This window comes from Carassius carassius, chromosome 6 (genome assembly GCF_963082965.1).
Source record: "Carassius carassius chromosome 6, fCarCar2.1, whole genome shotgun sequence".
Lineage (NCBI taxonomy): Eukaryota > Metazoa > Chordata > Actinopteri > Cypriniformes > Cyprinidae > Carassius > Carassius carassius.
The window spans coordinates 36,312,193-36,332,085 of record NC_081760.1 but is presented as its reverse complement, the minus strand read 5'-3'; the positions used below and the strand labels follow the sequence as shown (position 1 = coordinate 36,332,085).

Below are 19,893 nucleotides of genomic sequence, written 5' to 3'. Positions count from 1 at the left end.
CATTTTTAAGTGGGCGTTATGCATAATGTGCACTTTTTGTTGATGACATCACAGGGTTCATGTTGCTTCATTTGATATCTCTGTCTGTTTGGCAGTGGACGAGGAAGGAGTCACTCCAGTGAAGCGCCGGCGGGTGAGCAGCAGTGCTGAAGATCGGCCGGCAGATAGCGTCTGTCCTCCGTCTGCTTCCTCCTCATTGGCTCCCTGCTCAGAGCAGAAGGCGGAGCCAGGAGAGGCGTTAACGCCCACCAGCACTTCAGACACCGAAACCCGAGACTCCTCCCTCATCGACCCAGGAGTGGAAAATGACCCTCCCTCTCCTGACAGCGCGTCCCTCGAGGAGAAGAAAATGGATGTTTCGTCTTCATCTTCTTCATCTTCTTCATCATCATCCTCCTCCTCCCTTCCTGAAGCGTTTGGCCGATCGGATGAACCTCCACCGCAGATAGTTGGAAGAGAGGAGGAAGAAGAGGAAGATGGGCGGAAGGAAGCACAGGAGGCGGAGCAAGAGCGAGAGGAAGTGCCCTCCACTTCCTCCTCCTCCTCCTCCTCTGCTGACTCGGTGCTTTTACTCTCCAGCCTGCCTGATGCTGCCGAGGGGCGGAGCTGCTCGCTTCAGGAGGCGGAGTCAGGTGGGTGTGGCCACGCCCCTGCACAGGATGCCCTGGAGATGCTTTCACGCACAGTTGAGGCCACGATCGCTGTTGTTGCCAAACTTTCGATCGGGAAAGGAGGGGCACGCCCCCCAGCTTTGTGACGTTACTATCGTGTCCCTCCTTTTTCGTATTTCACATTTTCACGTTCGCCATGCTGTTCAGTTTCGTCTTTTTAAGAGTAATTGAAGTGCAACTTTTTTTTTTCGCCCTTTGGCCTCGCTCTTTATCTGTTTTGGGTTGCAACACAAAAAGTTCTGTTTTCCGGTTCCAGAAAACTGAGCTCTGAATTAATTGTACAGAACGAAAAAACCAACTGGAGTGTATTTTTGTCAAAGGGCAGTTTTTTTTTCTTTTTTAAACTGTGATTTTGTTGGTTTCTTTGTTTTGAAGTGGTTTGTTTTTGAGGCTGCAGTGAAACAGGGAAAAGGTTTACAATGTTTTAGTCCCATCAGTGCATAATTTAATTTGTTTTTATTCACGTGTATTATTATTATTGTTATTACGATTGTCTTCTGTGCCAGTTTTGTACTTAGATGTGTGGCTGAGAAGGCCTTGCTGTTTTTTTGTTTTTGTTTTTTCCTCTGTGGTGGATATCAAAAACTATGTTTACTTTGTATATTGAAAAGAAAGAACGAACCACAAGAACCTTGATTCTGTAAAGAATCTTCTAGATGTTGCCTGGCTTTGTAAATTAGATGGTTAAAAAAAAAAAAAAAATATATATATATATATATATATATAAATATAATATATATATATATATATATATATATATATATATATATATATATAAATATTATATATATATATATATATATATTTCTGTAAGCTGTATGTATACAGTATATATCCATTCAAGCGCTATATACTGTATATATAAATCTACTGTGTATATACCTACGTTGTGTATATAGAAACTCACGGTGCTCTTTTCAGGCTCAGAACATTTGTGCCCGGAATATTGCACATTTGATGGAACAGTTGGAGCTCTATTTTATTTACCGAAATACATTCCATAATCTATCGGATGTCATTTTTGCGTTCTCTGTATTTGATTTCTCTCTTTGTTTTGATTTATTTTAATATAGGATATAACTTAATAAAATTTTAATGATTTAATTATGAATCAAGTCCAAAATGCAGGTTGTGAGGTTATTTTTTTTTTTTTTTTCTTTCTGCCGAGTGTAACTAGTGGCTGATGGCTGTGTTTGGAATAGAATACTAGTGTACAGCATACTATAGTGTTCACTGCATATTTCCTACTTTTTTTTCTGTAAATGCAACAATAAACATTTCAAATGGTAGCATATTGCATTGTTTACCAGAAGCAAATTTAAATACATTTTTGTTTTCATTTCAGAAATTATTACTGGTTTTTATATTTTATAATGAAATTTTTAGCGTAAATGCCTCAACATTTGGCATTCAGGTCGGATTAAAAAAAAAAACAGTACAGTGCTAGTATGCTTTTCTGAGCACAGCCCAAAGCACTGGTTGAAAGTGTGCTGGGTTAAAATGCAAAAGTCTCAGTTGTGGATCGACCTGTGATAAATACACACACACACTTCGGTTAAGAAATTTTTATTTTTATTTTAACCATTCTAAAAAGGTATTTACATCAAAGATACAAATTAAAAGCGTTTTAATACCAGTTAAGCCAGTTAAAGTGCAAAAGCCTTCTGTTATTTGTGAGCAGGCTTTGGGAGCTCCCTTTGTTATCAAAATGTAAGGCAGTTGAACAAACATATTACTTAAAAGAAAAGAAAAACGTATACAAAGAAGATTTTTGCTCTTTCCAAAAAAGGGTGAGTTTAAGCATCTTAACTGAAATGGAACCTGGAAGTGACTGATATTGCACACTCTACAGGCATAACATGTTGAGTAAAATTGACAATTTTTCATTATTAACTGAAAGAAGTATATTTATAGTCAACATTTCACTCTGTCTTGTCCAAATGCATTATGGGATTAGCTTGTATCTTTTGGAATTGCCTTAAAATGCAGATTTAACTGTCAGAATTTATTTTAAAACTCATGAAGTCTTATGATCCATCAGGATGTCTCATAGGGCAGAGATGCTGTTTCCAGTTTTCAAATCCGTATTATTTTCCGTGTTACTGAACTCAACCTGAAAAACAAAATTTGTAATATGCATCTGTAAATGCAAGTTTTTCAGTTCCACAATACTGGCTAAATTCTAATTCTGAATTGAGTGCTTTACCTCTTTGGCTTCTTTTTTCCTATCAACAGAAGAAACCTGTTTAGTCAAACATCTCGGAACAAAACTGATGCACATTTTGTATTTGAGCTCAAATTTTTTAAAATGTGTGAGTGTATCTCGGCATCTGCTCTTTGAGAATATGATGATATTTACCTGGAAAATTGAAAACTACTGTCAATACTTGATCTGATATTGGTTCTTCCAATATTGAAGTTCTCTTTGTCAGAATCCACGTACTTCATTTTCTTATTCCTGAAGCAGAAAAAAGTAATGTTATATAAATATTTTTACCTTTGGAAAAAAGTTAGTAGTCCTTCGTTCAAAGTCAACATGCAGTTTAATCAGTAACCAACAATATGTTACCTAACGAGAAAGACCGTTGTCAGAATTATAAGTCCCACAATGCTTATAGCCAGCAGAACACCGAGTGCGATGACTGCCACTTGACTGGAATCCTCAGAATTGTTTCCAGAACCATCCTCCACTTTGAACTCCAAATCGGAACCAAACACTTTCTCCAGTTCTACTTTTAAAGTGTTGTGATTACTCTGCAGTTTCCTGTGGGAGTCGACACAATTCAGATCCCTCAAACTCGCATCTAAATTACATAGACTTTTGCTTCAGTGGAAACCAAGTAGGCTTAAAAAAAATATTGAATGAATGTATTGTAACTTACTCTTTGACTTCCGTGGCTTCGACGACAGCACCACTGGAGTCCATGGCAATGAAGCTGATGTAAGTCTTGGCTGTAGATTCTCGGAGAATGGTGCGCATCTCAATCCCATCTTGAGCTCTCACAGTGAGGACTTTCACAGTCAAACCTAAAGCTGTCTTCATGGAACTGAGAAAAAACACCATGAAAACATTCAGTATGATCTGTGAACTGCAACAAGTTTACTGAAAAGAACCAACTCCAACACCCCCGCCCCCCCACACACACCCCCGTGCGGGATTTACAATTATGCATACGGACTATATTATTGTATCTTTTTGAAGCTTGATAGGCCCATGGTCACTGTAAAAAAAAAACCCCCGCTTTCCTTTTGTCTTTCAGTGAAAAGTCTGCATTGGAATAACGTGATAGGGAACAAATAGTGACAAAATGGGTGATCAATTTGGACGAACATTACTCTCGGTCTAAAAACACAAATTCCAATGATTACATTTCCCTTCTGTCCCCATGCAAAGTAGGTTAAGAAATGAGATTCTCCTACTCTTCAATCTCTGGTATCTTCTTCTCCACTGTGAACACAGGCTGGTTTAAAGAGAGGACCACGACGTTGTCACTTTCACTTTCTTTCACTGTGAACTGTTGGTGGAAGACACAAGAGCTTGTTTTCATCTTTACAGTTTTCACAGTTCTCAGTCAAAATGCCTTTGGTAATTGGAAAAAGCATTCTATTTTTTTTTCTCCCTCTGACTATTTCTTCTTACCTCAAGTTTTGTAGTCGTGAACAGTCCATGTTTATCAGTGGCTTTAACTTGTAAAGTGAACAGACCGTTGCCAACACTAGATGCATCCAGTACATAGATCTGACCAGTGTTTGCCTCCACTTCCACCAGAGATGTGGACTCCAGTAGTGAATACACCAAATCTGAGCTCTCGCCAACATCAGGGTCTGATGCCTGAGGGACACACGACATTTCAACCACTTAGGTAACCCCCTCCCAGAAAAAAAAACGATTACAATCAGTGTGTGTACATTCATTGCATTTATAACTGAGATTCACTCACCTGGAGCTTCACTATAGGGAATTTGTATGGAGTGATACTGAAAATTTCTGCCTTGTATATTTCAGTGTCAAACACAGGAGCCTCATTTACATTCTCAACCTGAACACTCACCTGAAAATTAAAGGAGAGTAAGTCAAGTGCTACTATATATAATTTGCCTTTAATGTGTTGGAACATCAAAACTTAGGCCCGAAACACATTCTACACAAGTATGTGAACACAAACTTAATCCAGTTGCACAAACTTGTCATTGCATTCTTACATTTGTCAGAAAGAAATTCATATTGCTACAAAAGTTCATTGTGCATTCTCGGTGTTGCATCAAGAGGTGCTGTATCCCTGAGTTGTCTTCTAGGACAACTACTCAATATGCATTTAAGCTATCTACCAGTGGTGTTTGCATAGTTGTGTTGTTTGTTTCTGGCCTGAGTTTGTAGATAGAAGAGTACCGTTGTCTCTGCAGTGTTTGGAGGAGTTCTGGAGTCTATGGCCTCTATTGTGAGGATGTTCCACTCCTCTTCCTCCTTGTCCAGTGGTCTGAGAGCTTTTATGGTTCCTTCCTCATCCACAGAGAAGACATCCTCATGTGTCTTCATGTTATAGCTGACTGTAACCACTGGACTCCCTGGTAAGGCCTTGACTTTGCCTACTATTGTGGCCTCAGGTTCATTCTCCTTAATTTTGAAGTTGTAGGAGGAGTTCTCAAAAGCCACACTCTCAGAGATAGAGGAAATTTGGAAGTAGATCAAGACTTCGGCTACAGAGAGAAGAAAGATGTTAGTTTTGACGTTCATTGGATCATGTTTGTATGGAGACCCGCACATGACATGCAAGAAAAAATAAATCAATTGTACACACAATTTACTAATTTGTTCCCTCAATGTACTAAAACGTGCACATGATTACTATTGCGTTCCCTCAATTTGCTAAATCGTGCACAGGATTTAGCAAATCGAGCGAACAAATTAGGAAATCGCGTGCACAATTTATAAATAATTCAGGAATAATTCAGAGGAATTATGCAAACCAGACCCAAACCTTCATCAGACTGTGCTGGTGTTCCATGATCTGTCGCTGTAGCAGTAAGGGTTAGTAGCGTGTCTTCTATGACCTCACTTAGGTCAGAGGTCAAAGTGATGTCTCCTGTTTCAGCATCCAGTGCAACCATGGAAGACGCTTCAGAGAAACTACAGAAAGACAACATTCATGCATCTGCCTTAAGATAGGTGACGTACTGTAGGTAAGTGTGTTTTTATATTATTAATCATGAAGAATTTGGCACTTCTAAATGGAAGCTTAATTATAAGTATGAAAGTCTTGACCTTACCTGTAGCTAATGATTGCGTTTGATCCGGCATCTTTATCTGTGGCAGAGAGCGTCAGCAGCACTTCTCCAACCTTGGCGTCTTTAACCACAACGCTTCTGCTGTAGGTGTCAGAGCTGAAGACTGGAGCATTGTCATTGATGTCTGTGATACTGACCCTCACTGTGGTGATGTTCTAGAAAAAAATAAACATAAGCAACCCTTTTCTAGTACAGACCAAAAGCCCATATTTGCAATGTATATCTAACTTAAGTATTGTAATTAGTATCAGGTATCCAGAGGTTTGAATATTGAAACAAAGTTGAATCCACGGTGCTTAGTTAATAGCATCTTAGTCTGGTTGATCACCTGCACAACATTAAAACCACTACCTGGACTTTGATCATGTTAATTCTACAAAGAAAAGGAAATTACAGTTCCCTGTGGGCTCCCATGATCCACAGCAACAACGACCAAATCATAAACATCTTGTGTCTCTCGATCCAGCTCCTCAATTGCTAGTAGAGTCCCATCCTAAAGGGGAAAAGCAAATAAATATAATATTAACAAGAAGGATCGAACAACTGACAATGCTCTGTCATAGGTTTAGTTCCTCACATCTTTGAAGCTGAAGATATTGCTGTAAGAAGAAAGAGTCATGGTGACACGTCCATTATCTCCAATGTCGGAGTCTGTGGCTGAGATTAAGCACACGTCTCCAGGTGATGAGGGAGTGTACACACCTTCCTGAATCTCTATGGGCTCTGGGAGAGGAAGGAATTGTGGGTTGTTGTCGTTGACGTCCAGAACAGTGATGGTGACCTGAGCTGTGGAGCTTAAACCATCAACAGGCTGGTCTACAGCTATTACCTAAAGAGGACAATGCAAGTATCCCACTTTGAATGAGTATTTATCCTGAACATTTTGATTATAGTTGGGTTCAAGAGATGAATGTGATGGTTTTGTACCTCAACATTGTATTTGTCTGTAGTTTCTCTATCCAAGGTGGCATCGCTCTTGAGTGATATTAATCCTTGATTGCTGATAAAGAACGTATCACTGTCCATGATAAACTGACCTTTAGAGAATCCATCCTGATTGGAAAGAAAACAAGAAAAGGTAAATGCATCAAAACAAACTTGGTATGTTGGCTTGACAAAGCTATAAATTTACAAGGTGAATTTGAAAGTTGTTTAGGTCTTTTGTATTTCAAATACATGTGCAGTTTGTAGAGAGACTGGAATGTTACATATGCCTTTTATTCTTCCATGACTAAGCTGTTCCTAAAATTTTCTGAGTAATTGGTGGGAAGTTCTGTCAAATTGTCACTAGTATGGTTAAGATGTTCAGGGGCACTGCTATGGTTCCTGGGCCTCCTGAACAACATATTGACTCATGCACCCTTGGTAGAAATTGCATTCTGTGAGGCTTGGGTTGTGTCAGGCCCCCCATCTGATCAATGCCCTTGGAATCATCCTAACCATCCCCCAGTACGGCACCCCTGAAGGATACTGAGTTTTAAGTTGATGCTAGCGTGTTTGGGAGGTAGCTGATTGTTGCAGCTGCAAGAAAAATGAGTTGGAGCACCTCTGCAACTGCTTAACATGGTGTATACTAGAAGGGTGTTGTTATATGGTTGCTTGTGTTTTGAGTTGATAACTAACTTCTTGGTTGTTACTAGACTTTAGGGAAGAGGTCTAGCGTCTACTTTTCTTACCGCATCCTCATCTGAAACTTCCAAAGATTCCAGAGCAGTTCCACCTGCAGAGTTTTCATAGATGGACATGTCATACTGGTCCTTACTGAACACAGGAGCTTTATCGTTTACGTCCTCAACCCACACAGTTACCAAAGTACTGCCATTGAGAACAGGGTTTCCTCCATCTCGTCCCTCCACCTCTAGACTGTACTGCTTAGCTTCGCCATAATCCAGCTTTCCAGCTAGGCTTATAGAGCCAGACTCTTCATCAATGGTAAAGACAAATGGTGTTGAAGAAGGCTCTTGTTTGACGATGTGATAAGTAACGATAGCATTTTCACCGTCATCTTTGTCTGTCGCCATGATGTCAATGACACTTGTTCCAACTTCAGCATGCTCGGACACTTTGGTCTCATAGTGTTGTTTGGAAAATATGGGAGCATTGTCGTTGATGTCAGTCACGGAGATGTCCAGAGTGGTGGTTGTGGAGCGTGACGGGCGACCCTGATCTTGTGCAGTGATCACTAAGCGGTACTCATCTTGGGTCTCCCTGTCAAGGGGAGCTGCTAGGGTTATCACTCCTGTTTCTTGGTCAATACTAAATTTCCCAACACCTCCCATGAGAGTATAGCGCACTTCACTATTAAACCCTGAATCGGCATCAGTGGCTGTTACGGAGGTTACATCATCTCCCACCGTGTGATCCTCTGGTATTGGGACAGTTGCAGGGTGGATTTCGAACTCTGGACTGTTGTCATTGATGTCCAGCACCTCAACCAGGACTGATGCCACATCCCGGTGAGTTCCATCTGATATCGACACCTGCACAGTGTAGCTGCTCTTCTCCTCAAAGTCTAGTTTGACTTTGGTCGAGAGAACACCTGTGTCCTGGTTTATGGAGAACTTGTCGGTTTCATTCTCAACGCTTAACATGACAGAAACCATAGGATCAAGGGACAGGAAGTCAACCTGTAAACAAAAGAGTTCACATTGGTCCATGATTAGACCATTTGCCAGATTTCCATTTTTACTGTATGTGAGAACTCAAAATTTATTAACATTTTAAGGAATGCATGCTATTTTCCAAATCTTCTGATTTTCAGTATATAATGACTCTTTCAGTCTGTTCTTCACACAAAGCTGTCGAATAACTTTAAGACTAGGAATTGAGGTATGTTACTGTCCTTGTAGACTCTGGTTTAAGCTTTGACATATGCAAACTTTCAAGTTGATTGGACCAAGGAATCCAACGTTACAGCCAAATTCATGTTTTTCCTATTATAGCGCCATCAACTTGCCACACGCTGCCATTTTTTGTATGTGTCCTCATATTGAGTCCATAAATTAATGTACCAAGTTTGGTTTAAATATTTCTTTGTTTTAATTTATTTTGATGATTGTAATTATGGTCATCAAAGGCTTTTACATCAGTCACAGTACAGCGTCTCCTGAAAGAAGATCTTATAAGGAAACTGTTTGTGCTGTAAGGACCTTCACGATGTCTGCATCTGCCTGATCCTCCTCTACTTGTCCCTGGTAGGTGTCCCGAAGGAACTGAGGATGAGACTCTCCAGGTGCCTTGACATTCACCATCGCAGAAGTTGATCTGCTAATGGTACCCCCTTAATGGTATGAAAAGAAAGTGCAGTGGTTTTAAAGCCAAAAGTAAAGTATTCACACACACACATAATATATATGCCTCCATCAAATGTCTTCCAAAATAGGTAGATATGAAAACTTACCATCTTTTGCAGTCACATAGAGTGCAAATTCAAAGATTTTATTGTCCACCAGGGTGATTTCTTTAACTAGTGTAATCTCTCCATCATTCTCATTGATTTCAAAATGACCTTTCTCATTTCCAAACTCAATGGAGTAGCTGATTTCCCCATTTGGACCTTCATCCCGATCTGTTGCTTCAACCTTACATGAAAGTTTATGTATGTTTAGTTAGTATACAACTTCTCTCCAAGGTTTATGGTATAGTAGTCATCTTATGACATTATGGTTCCTCTAAAAATGTACTAAAATATTGACTTGACTGGAAAACATTTAAATGACTCAACAAAACAATGATTCATCACCTTGACAACCTGCATTCCAACAGTCTGGTTGCTGAAAACTTTGCCCTCATACTTGGAAGTTGTAAATTGTGGACTGTTGTCATTCTCATCCAGGAGGACAATGGTCACTTCTGCTGTTGCTTTGTTGGTGGAAGGAGGCTTTTCTTGTGCTTCAACCTTAAAAAAATATACAGTATGGCATGCTTTCTATACAGTGGAACTTGAAACCAATGTGATCACATTATAATTCTTCATTGCACAAAAATCATAGTGATATCTAATGATGAAATGAGCCTTATTGTTACTTGAAAACTGAAGCTTTCTGTGGTCTCTCTGTCTAGGTCTGCAGAACTTTTCACCAGAATAGTTCCATCAGGGTTGATGGAAAAAGGGACGGAGTCTGGAATAATCTGCAGTGTTCCACTGAATCCTCCCTAGGGGGAAAGAGGTCACTTTGTAAGTTTGTGTATCAATTTTTTTTTTTTATTATTGTTTTCAATCAGACAGTGAGTTTTTTTTTTTTTTTTTGAGGAACAGTACCAGGTCTCGGTCAGTGACTATTGTCTGAAGCACAAACTGGCCCTGTGGTGAATTTTCTGGAATAGGCACTGTGTATTGATCCTGGTCAAATTTCGGTGAATTGTCATTCTCGTCCTCAATGGTGATGGTAACCACAGCATTCGCTGTTTTACTGGCATCATCCTGCTGAGTTGCCTATTTCGGGATTTAATGATTAGAAAACACGAGCAATCAAAATACTAAAACCTCTTCAGATTGATTACATCGGCCTAATCTTTAAGAATCGAATGCATTTAGAGATGTCTTATACCTGTATGTAAACTGTTGTCTGCTCATATTCCTCTCTGTCTAGTCCTGATGTCACTGAGATGACCCCAGTACTTTCATCAATATTGAAGTTGCTCTGATATTCATTAGGAACGACTGGAACAAAAATGTGGATGTATGTGCTTTGTTATTATCAGAAACTATAAAGCACTCATTTTGTCAATTCCATTTTACGATGCTTGACTATTTTTAGTGGCATTTTACATTCCTTCATATTATCAGATTTAAAATGAGACTTTCATCTCTAGCCCTCCCAGATTTATTGAGAAACTATATTTGGGAACAGGTGGAGGATGTTGTTCAGATTAGGATATATGTCATGTAGGTGTGTTGTAAATCTTCTGTTAACCTGCTGTTATTCTGTAAACTACAGGTTGGTTGATGCCCGTGTCACCATCTTGAGCTTTTATGGCCTCAGGAGTGACGTCTGACAGTTGTCCTACCTGTGAATGGATAGAGAAGACATAAAGGGTTATATTTGTGTGGTCAAATGTGTGTTTTAAGCATTGATCTTGTTCTCTGACATTATTTACCTGGTTTTCCTTAAAGGATGCTTTATACAGACTGTGATCAAAATAAGGGTTTAGATTGTCATAATCTTCAACCGTTATTGTAACTGTTGCGGTGTCACTGAGTTCTCCTATATCCTGTGAAGAAACATAATGTTGTGTTACTACCTTAAAATAAGAAAAAATTGTTCATCTGTAAATGAAAATTTCATCATGTATTCGTGGTCCCCATCAACTTTCACTGTAAAAAAAGCAGCTTGGACATTCTTTTCTAAAATCTTTTTTGGGGTTCCATGAGTTTTTCTTTTTGTGTGGACTGTTTCTTTAAAAGAATAGACTACTAAAGCGGTACTTTGAAGTTTAGTGATCAAAGTGATATGGATGCAGGACTGGTTTGATGTCAGAGTTTTTTTCTTTACTTTGGCTTCCACAGTGAAGGTGTATTGTTGAACATTGTTGTAGTTCAGACGTTGTTTTAGCTGGATGTTACCGTCCTGTCTCACTTCAAATTCATCCGGTACTGGAGGCTGTTCATAGAGGAGAAGAGATGCATTAAAATGAGCACATGGATAAATTCTTAAATAGAAACTGAGCTTACTAAATAATTAAACACAGTATTTGCTTTTCTTAAAAATATCTGCATTCTTCAAAACTGTAACGATAGATAAAAACCCCTATCATAATTAAATATTTGAATTAATTGACAGCCCTACCGGAAATTTTACTCGGAGGAATTATATTTAGTTACTGATACAAATAATGCAGTTTTCTGGTAACATATCAAATATGTAAGATTCAGTTTAGACTCACGAGTATAGAATATGTAATTCTGTTGTTTTCTGGAGACACATCTGCATCTGCAGCTATCACCCTGAGCACATCTGATCCCACACTCTTCGTCTGCAGCAAAAGACACCGTTTACTAAGAGATGTGAGGACTCGACAGCTGTGTAAAGACGTGACATTATACACACCTCTGACACTGTGGCGCTGTATGTTTTGCTCTGGAAGATCGGAGGGTTGTCATTGACGTCCTGAACGTCTAATGTTCGGATGTTTCTCAGCTGAAATGAACAATGAAGACTTTATAGTCAAGGTTTATTAGCTGATTCTTTATTTATATAAAATCGGTCTCAGTGAATGATTTGATGAAGTTAGTGTGTAAACAAACATACCCCTGTGTTTGAGCAGTTGACTGAATAATATAATTTCTCTCCATTCTAGAAGAAATAAAACACAAAGAGTGAACAAATAAAATGCAACACAATCAACTATGTGAGAATGGGTAAAGACTAACTGATACTAAACCAACTCAATGAATCAGGGAGAATGGAACAAACCTCCTTTAGTTCATCAGCATCCAGGGGTTTTTTGGTCCGTATAATAGCGGTTGGGTCTCCATCAGAGTAAATCATGTCCAGAAATTCCAAACCAATAGGAAAGATATGAATCCCCAACACCAGACGATCATCAGGTCCGATATTAGTGATAACTTCTACATCTCCTGTAAACCAGATCAAATACACATTCAGATATATTCTAACATACAATCAAATAATAAATAATCACATAGCCATCAACAGCATTTTAAGTTACCACAGACTATAATAACAATACAAAAGTTTGCTTGCAAAAGTAAAAAAAGACACATGAAATATTGTAGACTATTCAGTTAAGGTCATGTCAGCATATCTCACCTACATATCCCTCCTGGAAGCTCCCGACTTGGATATCACTTCCAGATGCACAGTTTATCTGTGAGGAAGCTTGAACAGCAACAAGTAACACTTAATCGACAGCTGAAAGCCTACATTCAGTACTACAACAGAATCAAATCACTCTGAAAAACATGACATTATAAAAATCGGCCAACATTTTTATTTTCTATGTTTTTGCTGATATTCTAAATCAAATCCACATATTATCTGGTTGCAAAATGAATATTTCTTGGTCAAAAGTCATTGTATCACTTACTGTTATACTAATATTAAATTATATAACTTCTTATTAAGTCGTGACAAGCATTTGACTTCATTAGACAGATATAAATCTGACTTACCAGTATCACTCCATACACCATGAACATGCAGAAAAACTAAAATAAATAAAGAATATAAAGACATTGAAAACAAGGCCATCTTTAATTCACAGCCAGTGCAGCTTGTGTTATGAAGCCTGGCAGTGAAGAGAATGACTGTTCCTTCTGTAACATCTCTCTTGGAGCTGTTCTTTATTGTATGTCATAAACAGTTATGGCCTCTGCTGTAAACAGGTATCAAAGGTGCTTCATAAAGGGCCAGTAATGCAGGATTGATGTGGGAGGGACTGTACAGAAATAATATAATGTTACAAGTTTATATAACGATATCTAAGATTTTTAACCTTTGATATCAGACTTTAATAGATATCATTCTACCATTTCTTCTCATGCAATGGTTTCAGTCACTCGTATCTATTCTTGTTTATTATTATACAGCCTTCTGGAATACTTCATTCTGATTGGTCAGTCGCAACATGATGTCAAATGATCAGTGAACTGTATCAATGGCTGTTGTCCGGCAACTAATTTCACATGCTGTGATTTATGTCTTTCATATCACTCTGTGCTTGCTTTCTTGGAATAAAAGCATGGAATATAATGGAATAATTTGTACTCAGGGTAATAATGGGAATACTGAACAGTAAACTGCTCATCATAGTAAAACAAACCCCTTTAGGATGATCTGGGATGCGACCATCCTGTCAGGGTTTATTTTGCAATAATGAACAGTACATTATTCCTTACTAAATAATAAGCACTCATAAATCTAAAGACCTTTATGCTGGACTTTGGCCTGCAATTGAAAAGGCTGTAAAGATACATAAAACAATGAATAATTGACACCCTGCACTGCTGTGTAACTCCAAATCTATTTATTACTACTGCCAACAAAGATGATCTTATCACTGCTTATGATCCTTATTTATCAGAACCAGTGTCACATAAATATATTACATCAACATTTCAGTTACATTATTGGCTATGACAAATTCAAAGGCAAATACTGAGAATGTTTCTGACTGTGAGTCAAACAGGGATGAACCAATGATCTGATTAGACACAAGGTAAAGAGAGAATCAAAGAAACATAAATATATCAGTCAAATATTGCAGAAGTCTGTATGGATTAACATGCTGATGAACAGTAGGCTATACAGTCAAGACAAATTATAATTTAATATGTTACTTTATATTATTTCCTGGACTAAATGTTTTACTTATTATATATTTAAGGAAAGTAGTTAATTAATTTATCACCTTTACAGTAAACCAATGAGTCATATCTCTCTCTCTCGCTCTCTCACTCACTCCCTCTTTCACACACACACACACACACACACACACACACACTGGTGTTTCTAGGCAAAGGCGAGAGGACTGTCAATCTGACGATGCCATTGGATCAGAGCACTGTCAAATGCTGCCTGATAGCTACGTGCAAAGTTTTCATTTGTAGCGCTCATCAATGGGCTCTGTCAGTTCAAAGGCCAATTTAAAACATTGGTACAGTAATTAAAGAGCACACCATTTTTTGCGCCAATGCATTTTTAAAGGATCAGTGTGTCATGATACACTTTAACAGCCAATAAAAAAATGTTAGTATAGTAAATTTGCTAATTCACAAGATCAAGTCATACTTTATTAAACTGCTTTGTTGAGTTGAATGTATCCTTACAGAGGTGTCGGAATGCTGAATCATTTAAATCACTTCTAACAGCACTTAACCTAAATATTTTACTGTCTATAGATGGGAGCAGCATCATTCATATAGAGGGCTGAGCGTCACTTTATTTAAAAGGGAAGTTCTCACATTAATGAGTAGCAAAGGATTAAGTAGCTGCAATGATGGCTTTTGTGCCAATGATCTGGCTTTTATATGTAGTTTACGATAACAAAGTGTTTTATTGGGTTGACTGAAATAATAATGTAATAACTGACACTTTAAATCAATGTTTAAAGAAACAACAACAAAAATAAATTGACAGATAATTACAAAAAGTAGCCAGTGATAATATCTAAACATGTATCGAAATCCAATGTAATAGCCTACAATTAATTTATGTGTGATTTATGTGCAATGTCTTAGCCACTAGGGATTGTTACATAGGGCAAACAGCCATCTAGTCTCAACACAATGATATTACAGCTAATAAATTGTGCAAAATGTTTATCTTAACAGTCAGTTTACAAATAATGCATTCAGATTTGTGGAACTCACAGTGCGCTGAATCTCCACAAATTAGTGCTGTTACTATGACAATAGGGATTTCACCTGGGGCAAATTGGCTAGAAACAGCCCTGCACACTCTCTCTCTCTCTCTCTCTCTCGTATACACATGCACACACACACAGATTATGATGGGCTTGGTTGCACTGTTTAGAGATAGTTCATAACCACGTTGTCATATCGGCCACGCGATAAAATGAAAGTTGGCCTAAAACATTTTTTATTCCAGGAGTCTGCGTGTTTATTGGTGAACATGAAGAACGCCTTTCTTTCACATTCCTTATAGCGCACTTACCAAGGGGTTTACGGACAAGAACTTTGCTGTTAAAAAAATTCACAGATTAAGCTGGTGAAGATGACACCGGTGTTGTGCCCAATTTCGACCCCTGCCGAGTGTCCAACTTTTGGAGCTATAGGCATTATAAAATTAAGAGTTGCTACGAAAAGAAAACCCTGAGTTCGACCCAAAGGACAGCGTCCCCTGAATTCACAAATCATGGAGAATGATATTCGGTATTATTTGCATGTCTATGACAGCGCACTGCGTATTTATAGCCAAAAGAAATCTGAATATCAAACCGCAAACGACCTTTAACGACCGGTCGTTAAGTAGTTAATTGCGTAAACAGAAACGGAAAATATCAGTTAATGCTTTGTTGTTATTAGAAACATAATGTACGATTATGAGTACATTTCATTATTATTTATTGTTCAGATTAGGGCGTATGTCATATAGGTGTGTTGTAAATCTTCTGTTAACAGTACCTGCTGTTATTCTGTAAACTACAGGTTTGTTGATGCCCGTGTCACCATCTTGAGCTTTTATGGCTTCAGGAGTGACGCCTGACAGTTGTCCTACCTGTGCATGGATAGAGAAGACATAAAGGGTTATATTTGTGTGGCCAAAATGTGTTTTAAGTATTGATCTTGTAAAAAGTAATATTACTACAGTAACTAGTTACTGCCAAACACAGCTCATAGAAAACTTAATGAACTTTAGTGTTCATTTTTGTGTATAAATGTGTTTGTGTGTAATCAGCCTTTGTTTTCATGAAAAACCTCAAGTGATCATGCTTATATTCTGAAGATAAAGTCGAAGATCCAAAGTGGGTTTCAAACCAGTCACAGCAGTTGTGTGTAGATGCAACACATAGTTACTTTGTCATAATATTATTATGGGTCTTTTATAAACAGACTTAACTCACAGTTTATTAAATAAGACAAATAAGAATTATTACACCATTTTCAGAATACAAACAATGAGTGTCATCGAAAGTAACAAACAAAAACAAAGCAACCAAATTCCTTAATTAAGGGTCTTTTTATGATACCGTTATTAAAAGGTAAATGCATTGGTCACTTCGGGAAAGTTCTTTTAGAACTTATTTCACAAGTTACCTGAAAATTTAACTAATTTAAATATCTATAACATAACAAATTGTAAAATTTTCTTAGTTTTTAATACATGCCAAATGTGATTTAAAGACACAGATGCTATATTTGAAAAATATTTACAAAAATGACATTTTATTTAAATTGAATTAAAACTTTATTTTTATTTACATTTTTGCATTTGGCAGTTTTTGTCTTCCTTGGGAATCAATCTCATGACCACGGTTTTGCAAGCACCATGCTCTCCTGTTTGTGCACAGGAATGTTATATCTTAACTGTGTTTAGCTGTGTTTTTAACAGTCTTAGCTGTGTTTTTTAATATGAATTCTACTTTTTAAAAATAACATTACATTTAAAAAATTTGACAGATTGAAACAATCTGTAATTCCCACTTTAAAAAATCACTGTAATGTTTGAGAGATGTTTTATCGTGTTATTATATGGATGTTTAGAGCTTTACAAATCTTTTTGTGAATCAGAACTTCAGAGAGCTTTTATTTTGCTCTTCTCTTTGCACAGCAAAATATGTTAAATGATGTTCTACAAAGTGCTCGGAAGCACTGATTTGTAACTTAAGATTCATAAAGCTCTTGAAACGTCACATTGCAGTGTTTCGAATGCGGCCCTCACTTATTCTTTCTGCATAACCAAAATCGAATGTGCACTTCAGAATCTGTGTGGAAGTAGTGCATCCAAGTACAGACCCATTTCAAATCTTCCAATTATGTCTAAAATTTTTGAAAAAGTTGTTTCTGCTCAATTGTGCTTCTTCCTGCAAAAAAAATGATCTGTATGAAGAATTTCAGTCAGTTTCAGTCCCCACCATAGCACAGAAACGGCACTTGTTAAAATTACAAATTACTTGCTTCTTGCGTCAGATCAAGGCTGCACCTCATTGCTTGTTTTACTTGATTTTAGTGCTGTGTTCGACACCAGTTCATGACATACTCATAGATTGATTACAAAACTATACAGGTATTCAAGGCAGGCTTTTTGGCAGGCTAAGATGGTTTAGATCCTACCTGTCCGATCGCTACAACTTTGTTTAATTAAATGGGGAGTCATCTCATTTATCACCAGTAAAATATGGAGTGCCACAAGGATCTATCATAGGTCATCTGCTATTTTCAATATACATTTTATAGTTACAAAATACAGGATTATAGTTTAGTTAAGTTTATATATATCAACAAGACTAGATGAAACTTCTAAATTATCTAAGCTAACAGAGTATGTTAAAGATGTAAAAGATTGGATAACTAATACTTTTTTCCTATTAAATTAGGATCAGAATCTTGTAGATTACAATTTGCAACTAGACTGATGTACTGGAACTTCCTCTTCAGTAAAAAATCTGGGCATTATATTAGACAGCAACTTGTCTTTTGAAAACCATATTTTCCATGCTACAAAAACAGCATTCTTCCGTCTTAGAATCATTGTCAAGCTACAAAACATGTTATCTGTTTCTGATGCAGAATAGATAGTTCATGCATTCATGACCTCTAGACTGGACTATTGTAATGCACTACTAGGTGGTTGTCCTACATCTTCAGTAAACAAGCTACAGATAGTCCAAAATGCAGTGGCTAGAGTCCTGTGGCCTAATGGTTAGAGAGCCGGACAAGTTACCAGAAGGTTGCCGGTTTGAGTCTCGGTGCTGGCAGGAGGGAGTGAATGAACAGCGCTCTCTTCTCATTTGGCCCCCGGGCGCTGGGTCTATAGCTGCCCACTGCTCCAAGTGTGTGTTCACTTCTCACTGCTGTGTGTGTGCACTTGGATGAGTTAAATGCAGAGCACAAATTCTGAGTATGGGTTACCATACTTGACAAATGTCACGACTTTCATTTTCACTTAATTTTACAGGCTCTGCACTGGCAACCTATTAAGTTCTGTATCAGTTACAAAATATTATTACTTACCTATAAGTTATAAAAATGTACTTAATGATTTGGCCAAATGAATATGACGTCTTGAGCTCGCAAAACCTCGTCCAACTCTTATCAGTTCCAAACTACCACACCTTTATTTCTATTCACTTATTTTTAATTGTACTGTTTGTTTTGTCACTATAGTTTTAAGAAGCATTGGTTTACATTCTGTTTTATATTAATTTCTGTAATATTTTACAGAAATAGCTGAAAACATACTCATATTGCATTAAGGAAAATCATACTCTGCTTACTTAAGATATTTACTGATAAAAAAACAGTTAGAAAATGAGTCAATACAAATTACTAAATTACCAAAACAGTTGCTATAAAACATACATCAGTACTTTTTTGTCTATAAAATCTATGATGTCAATTTAAGATGCCATCTAAAGAGGATAGAAATGCTCTGCTGTCCCAGGAGGTTTTTATGAACGTCATTAATGTTTATTGTGTTGTTTGAATCTGTCAAAAGTGTTGTCAGTTTCTAGAAAGAGCTATTAAATTGACAGTGCCTTGAGCAAAAAATAAGATGAAACAAAGAAGATCTGTTTATTAAGGGTTTACATGCCTTACGCCCTGATAACAGATCCACCCCCCCAAAAAAACCTTCCAACAAATAATAAGTAAAAGCTAAAGGCTGATCTCTTATTTTGATTTTGGACCTCTATTAATGGAGCAGTGAAGTTCAGATGTCCAGTGGTACAAGATCAATTTCCTGCCTGTTTTAACTGGATATATTGCTATGGATATGCATGTTTTTACTCAACCAAACCTCAACAGTAAAGCAGAATTAAGGAGCTCATGTAATAAAACCTGCCAGAGCTGTTCTTTTTTTACAAAATATAGTGCCTTAAAACTCCCTTAAACGGTTGGGTTGGGTTGGGTGGATGAAGAAGAAACTTTGGGAGGAACCAAAACTTATTAGAGAGAGCCGATCCTTCTGTAGAACATTTTAAAAGAAACAAATTTCAACAATGGTGGGATGAATCAAAAGTGCGGGTGCAACTGCAAGGTGGAGGAAATTCAAACATATATAAGTCTGATGGATCACATACAGAAGACAGTGAAGACTGAGGAACATTTGAAGACTCTCATTCATCTGTACCTCCAACAACAGTAATGGTACGACTCAGTTTAATATGGTTCTTTTCTCTGTATGAATGCAGGGTTGTCTATAAAAGATAAATATACTTAATTTATCATTGTAATCAATGTTACAGGTATTTTTGCAAGTTTAGAACTAAAATGAGAAGCTATTTTTATGTC

General features: G+C 37.4%; 2 protein-coding genes across 4 annotated transcripts in view; one reads left to right on the top strand and one right to left on the bottom strand.

The window, feature by feature from the left end:
* The window catches only part of LOC132142784 (ubiquitin carboxyl-terminal hydrolase 34-like), a 46,412-nt gene extending 44,618 nt beyond the window's left edge, over window positions 1-1,794 (top strand). Inside the window, exon 77 of the mRNA XM_059552902.1 lies at window positions 96-1,794. Within this exon, the coding sequence (XP_059408885.1) occupies window positions 96-757 (662 nt within the window). The 3' untranslated portion in view covers window positions 758-1,794. The remainder of the gene's footprint in view (window positions 1-95) is intronic.
* A 989-nt stretch (window positions 1,795-2,783) lies between these two features.
* LOC132142782 (protocadherin Fat 4-like) overlaps window positions 2,784-19,893 on the bottom strand; it is a 66,286-nt gene continuing 49,176 nt past the window's right edge. Inside the window, exons 1-28 of one of the 3 annotated variants that reach the window (XM_059552900.1) lie at window positions 13,093-13,249; window positions 12,731-12,799; window positions 12,374-12,537; window positions 12,209-12,253; window positions 12,008-12,097; window positions 11,844-11,933; window positions 11,453-11,560; window positions 11,058-11,171; window positions 10,874-10,967; window positions 10,508-10,620; window positions 10,219-10,392; window positions 9,984-10,112; window positions 9,700-9,855; window positions 9,358-9,538; window positions 9,107-9,237; window positions 7,634-8,584; window positions 6,885-7,010; window positions 6,535-6,786; window positions 6,352-6,450; window positions 5,940-6,112; window positions 5,651-5,799; window positions 5,062-5,369; window positions 4,613-4,723; window positions 4,312-4,503; window positions 4,092-4,186; window positions 3,554-3,718; window positions 3,241-3,435; window positions 2,785-3,129 (exon numbers count right to left, since the gene is read on the bottom strand). In XM_059552900.1, the coding sequence (XP_059408883.1) occupies window positions 3,027-3,129; window positions 3,241-3,435; window positions 3,554-3,718; window positions 4,092-4,186; window positions 4,312-4,503; window positions 4,613-4,723; window positions 5,062-5,369; window positions 5,651-5,799; window positions 5,940-6,112; window positions 6,352-6,450; window positions 6,535-6,786; window positions 6,885-7,010; window positions 7,634-8,584; window positions 9,107-9,237; window positions 9,358-9,538; window positions 9,700-9,855; window positions 9,984-10,112; window positions 10,219-10,392; window positions 10,508-10,620; window positions 10,874-10,967; window positions 11,058-11,171; window positions 11,453-11,560; window positions 11,844-11,933; window positions 12,008-12,097; window positions 12,209-12,253; window positions 12,374-12,537; window positions 12,731-12,799; window positions 13,093-13,171 (4,656 nt within the window). In that variant the 5' untranslated portion in view covers window positions 13,172-13,249 and the 3' untranslated portion in view covers window positions 2,785-3,026. Of the gene's footprint in view, window positions 3,130-3,240; window positions 3,436-3,553; window positions 3,719-4,091; window positions 4,187-4,311; window positions 4,504-4,612; window positions 4,724-5,061; window positions 5,370-5,650; window positions 5,800-5,939; window positions 6,113-6,351; window positions 6,451-6,534; window positions 6,787-6,884; window positions 7,011-7,633; window positions 8,585-9,106; window positions 9,238-9,357; window positions 9,539-9,699; window positions 9,856-9,983; window positions 10,113-10,218; window positions 10,393-10,507; window positions 10,621-10,873; window positions 10,968-11,057; window positions 11,172-11,452; window positions 11,561-11,843; window positions 11,934-12,007; window positions 12,098-12,208; window positions 12,254-12,373; window positions 12,538-12,730; window positions 12,800-13,092; window positions 13,250-19,893 lie in introns of those variants that run through there. The other 2 variants (XM_059552897.1, XM_059552899.1) reach the window with 2 other exon arrangements.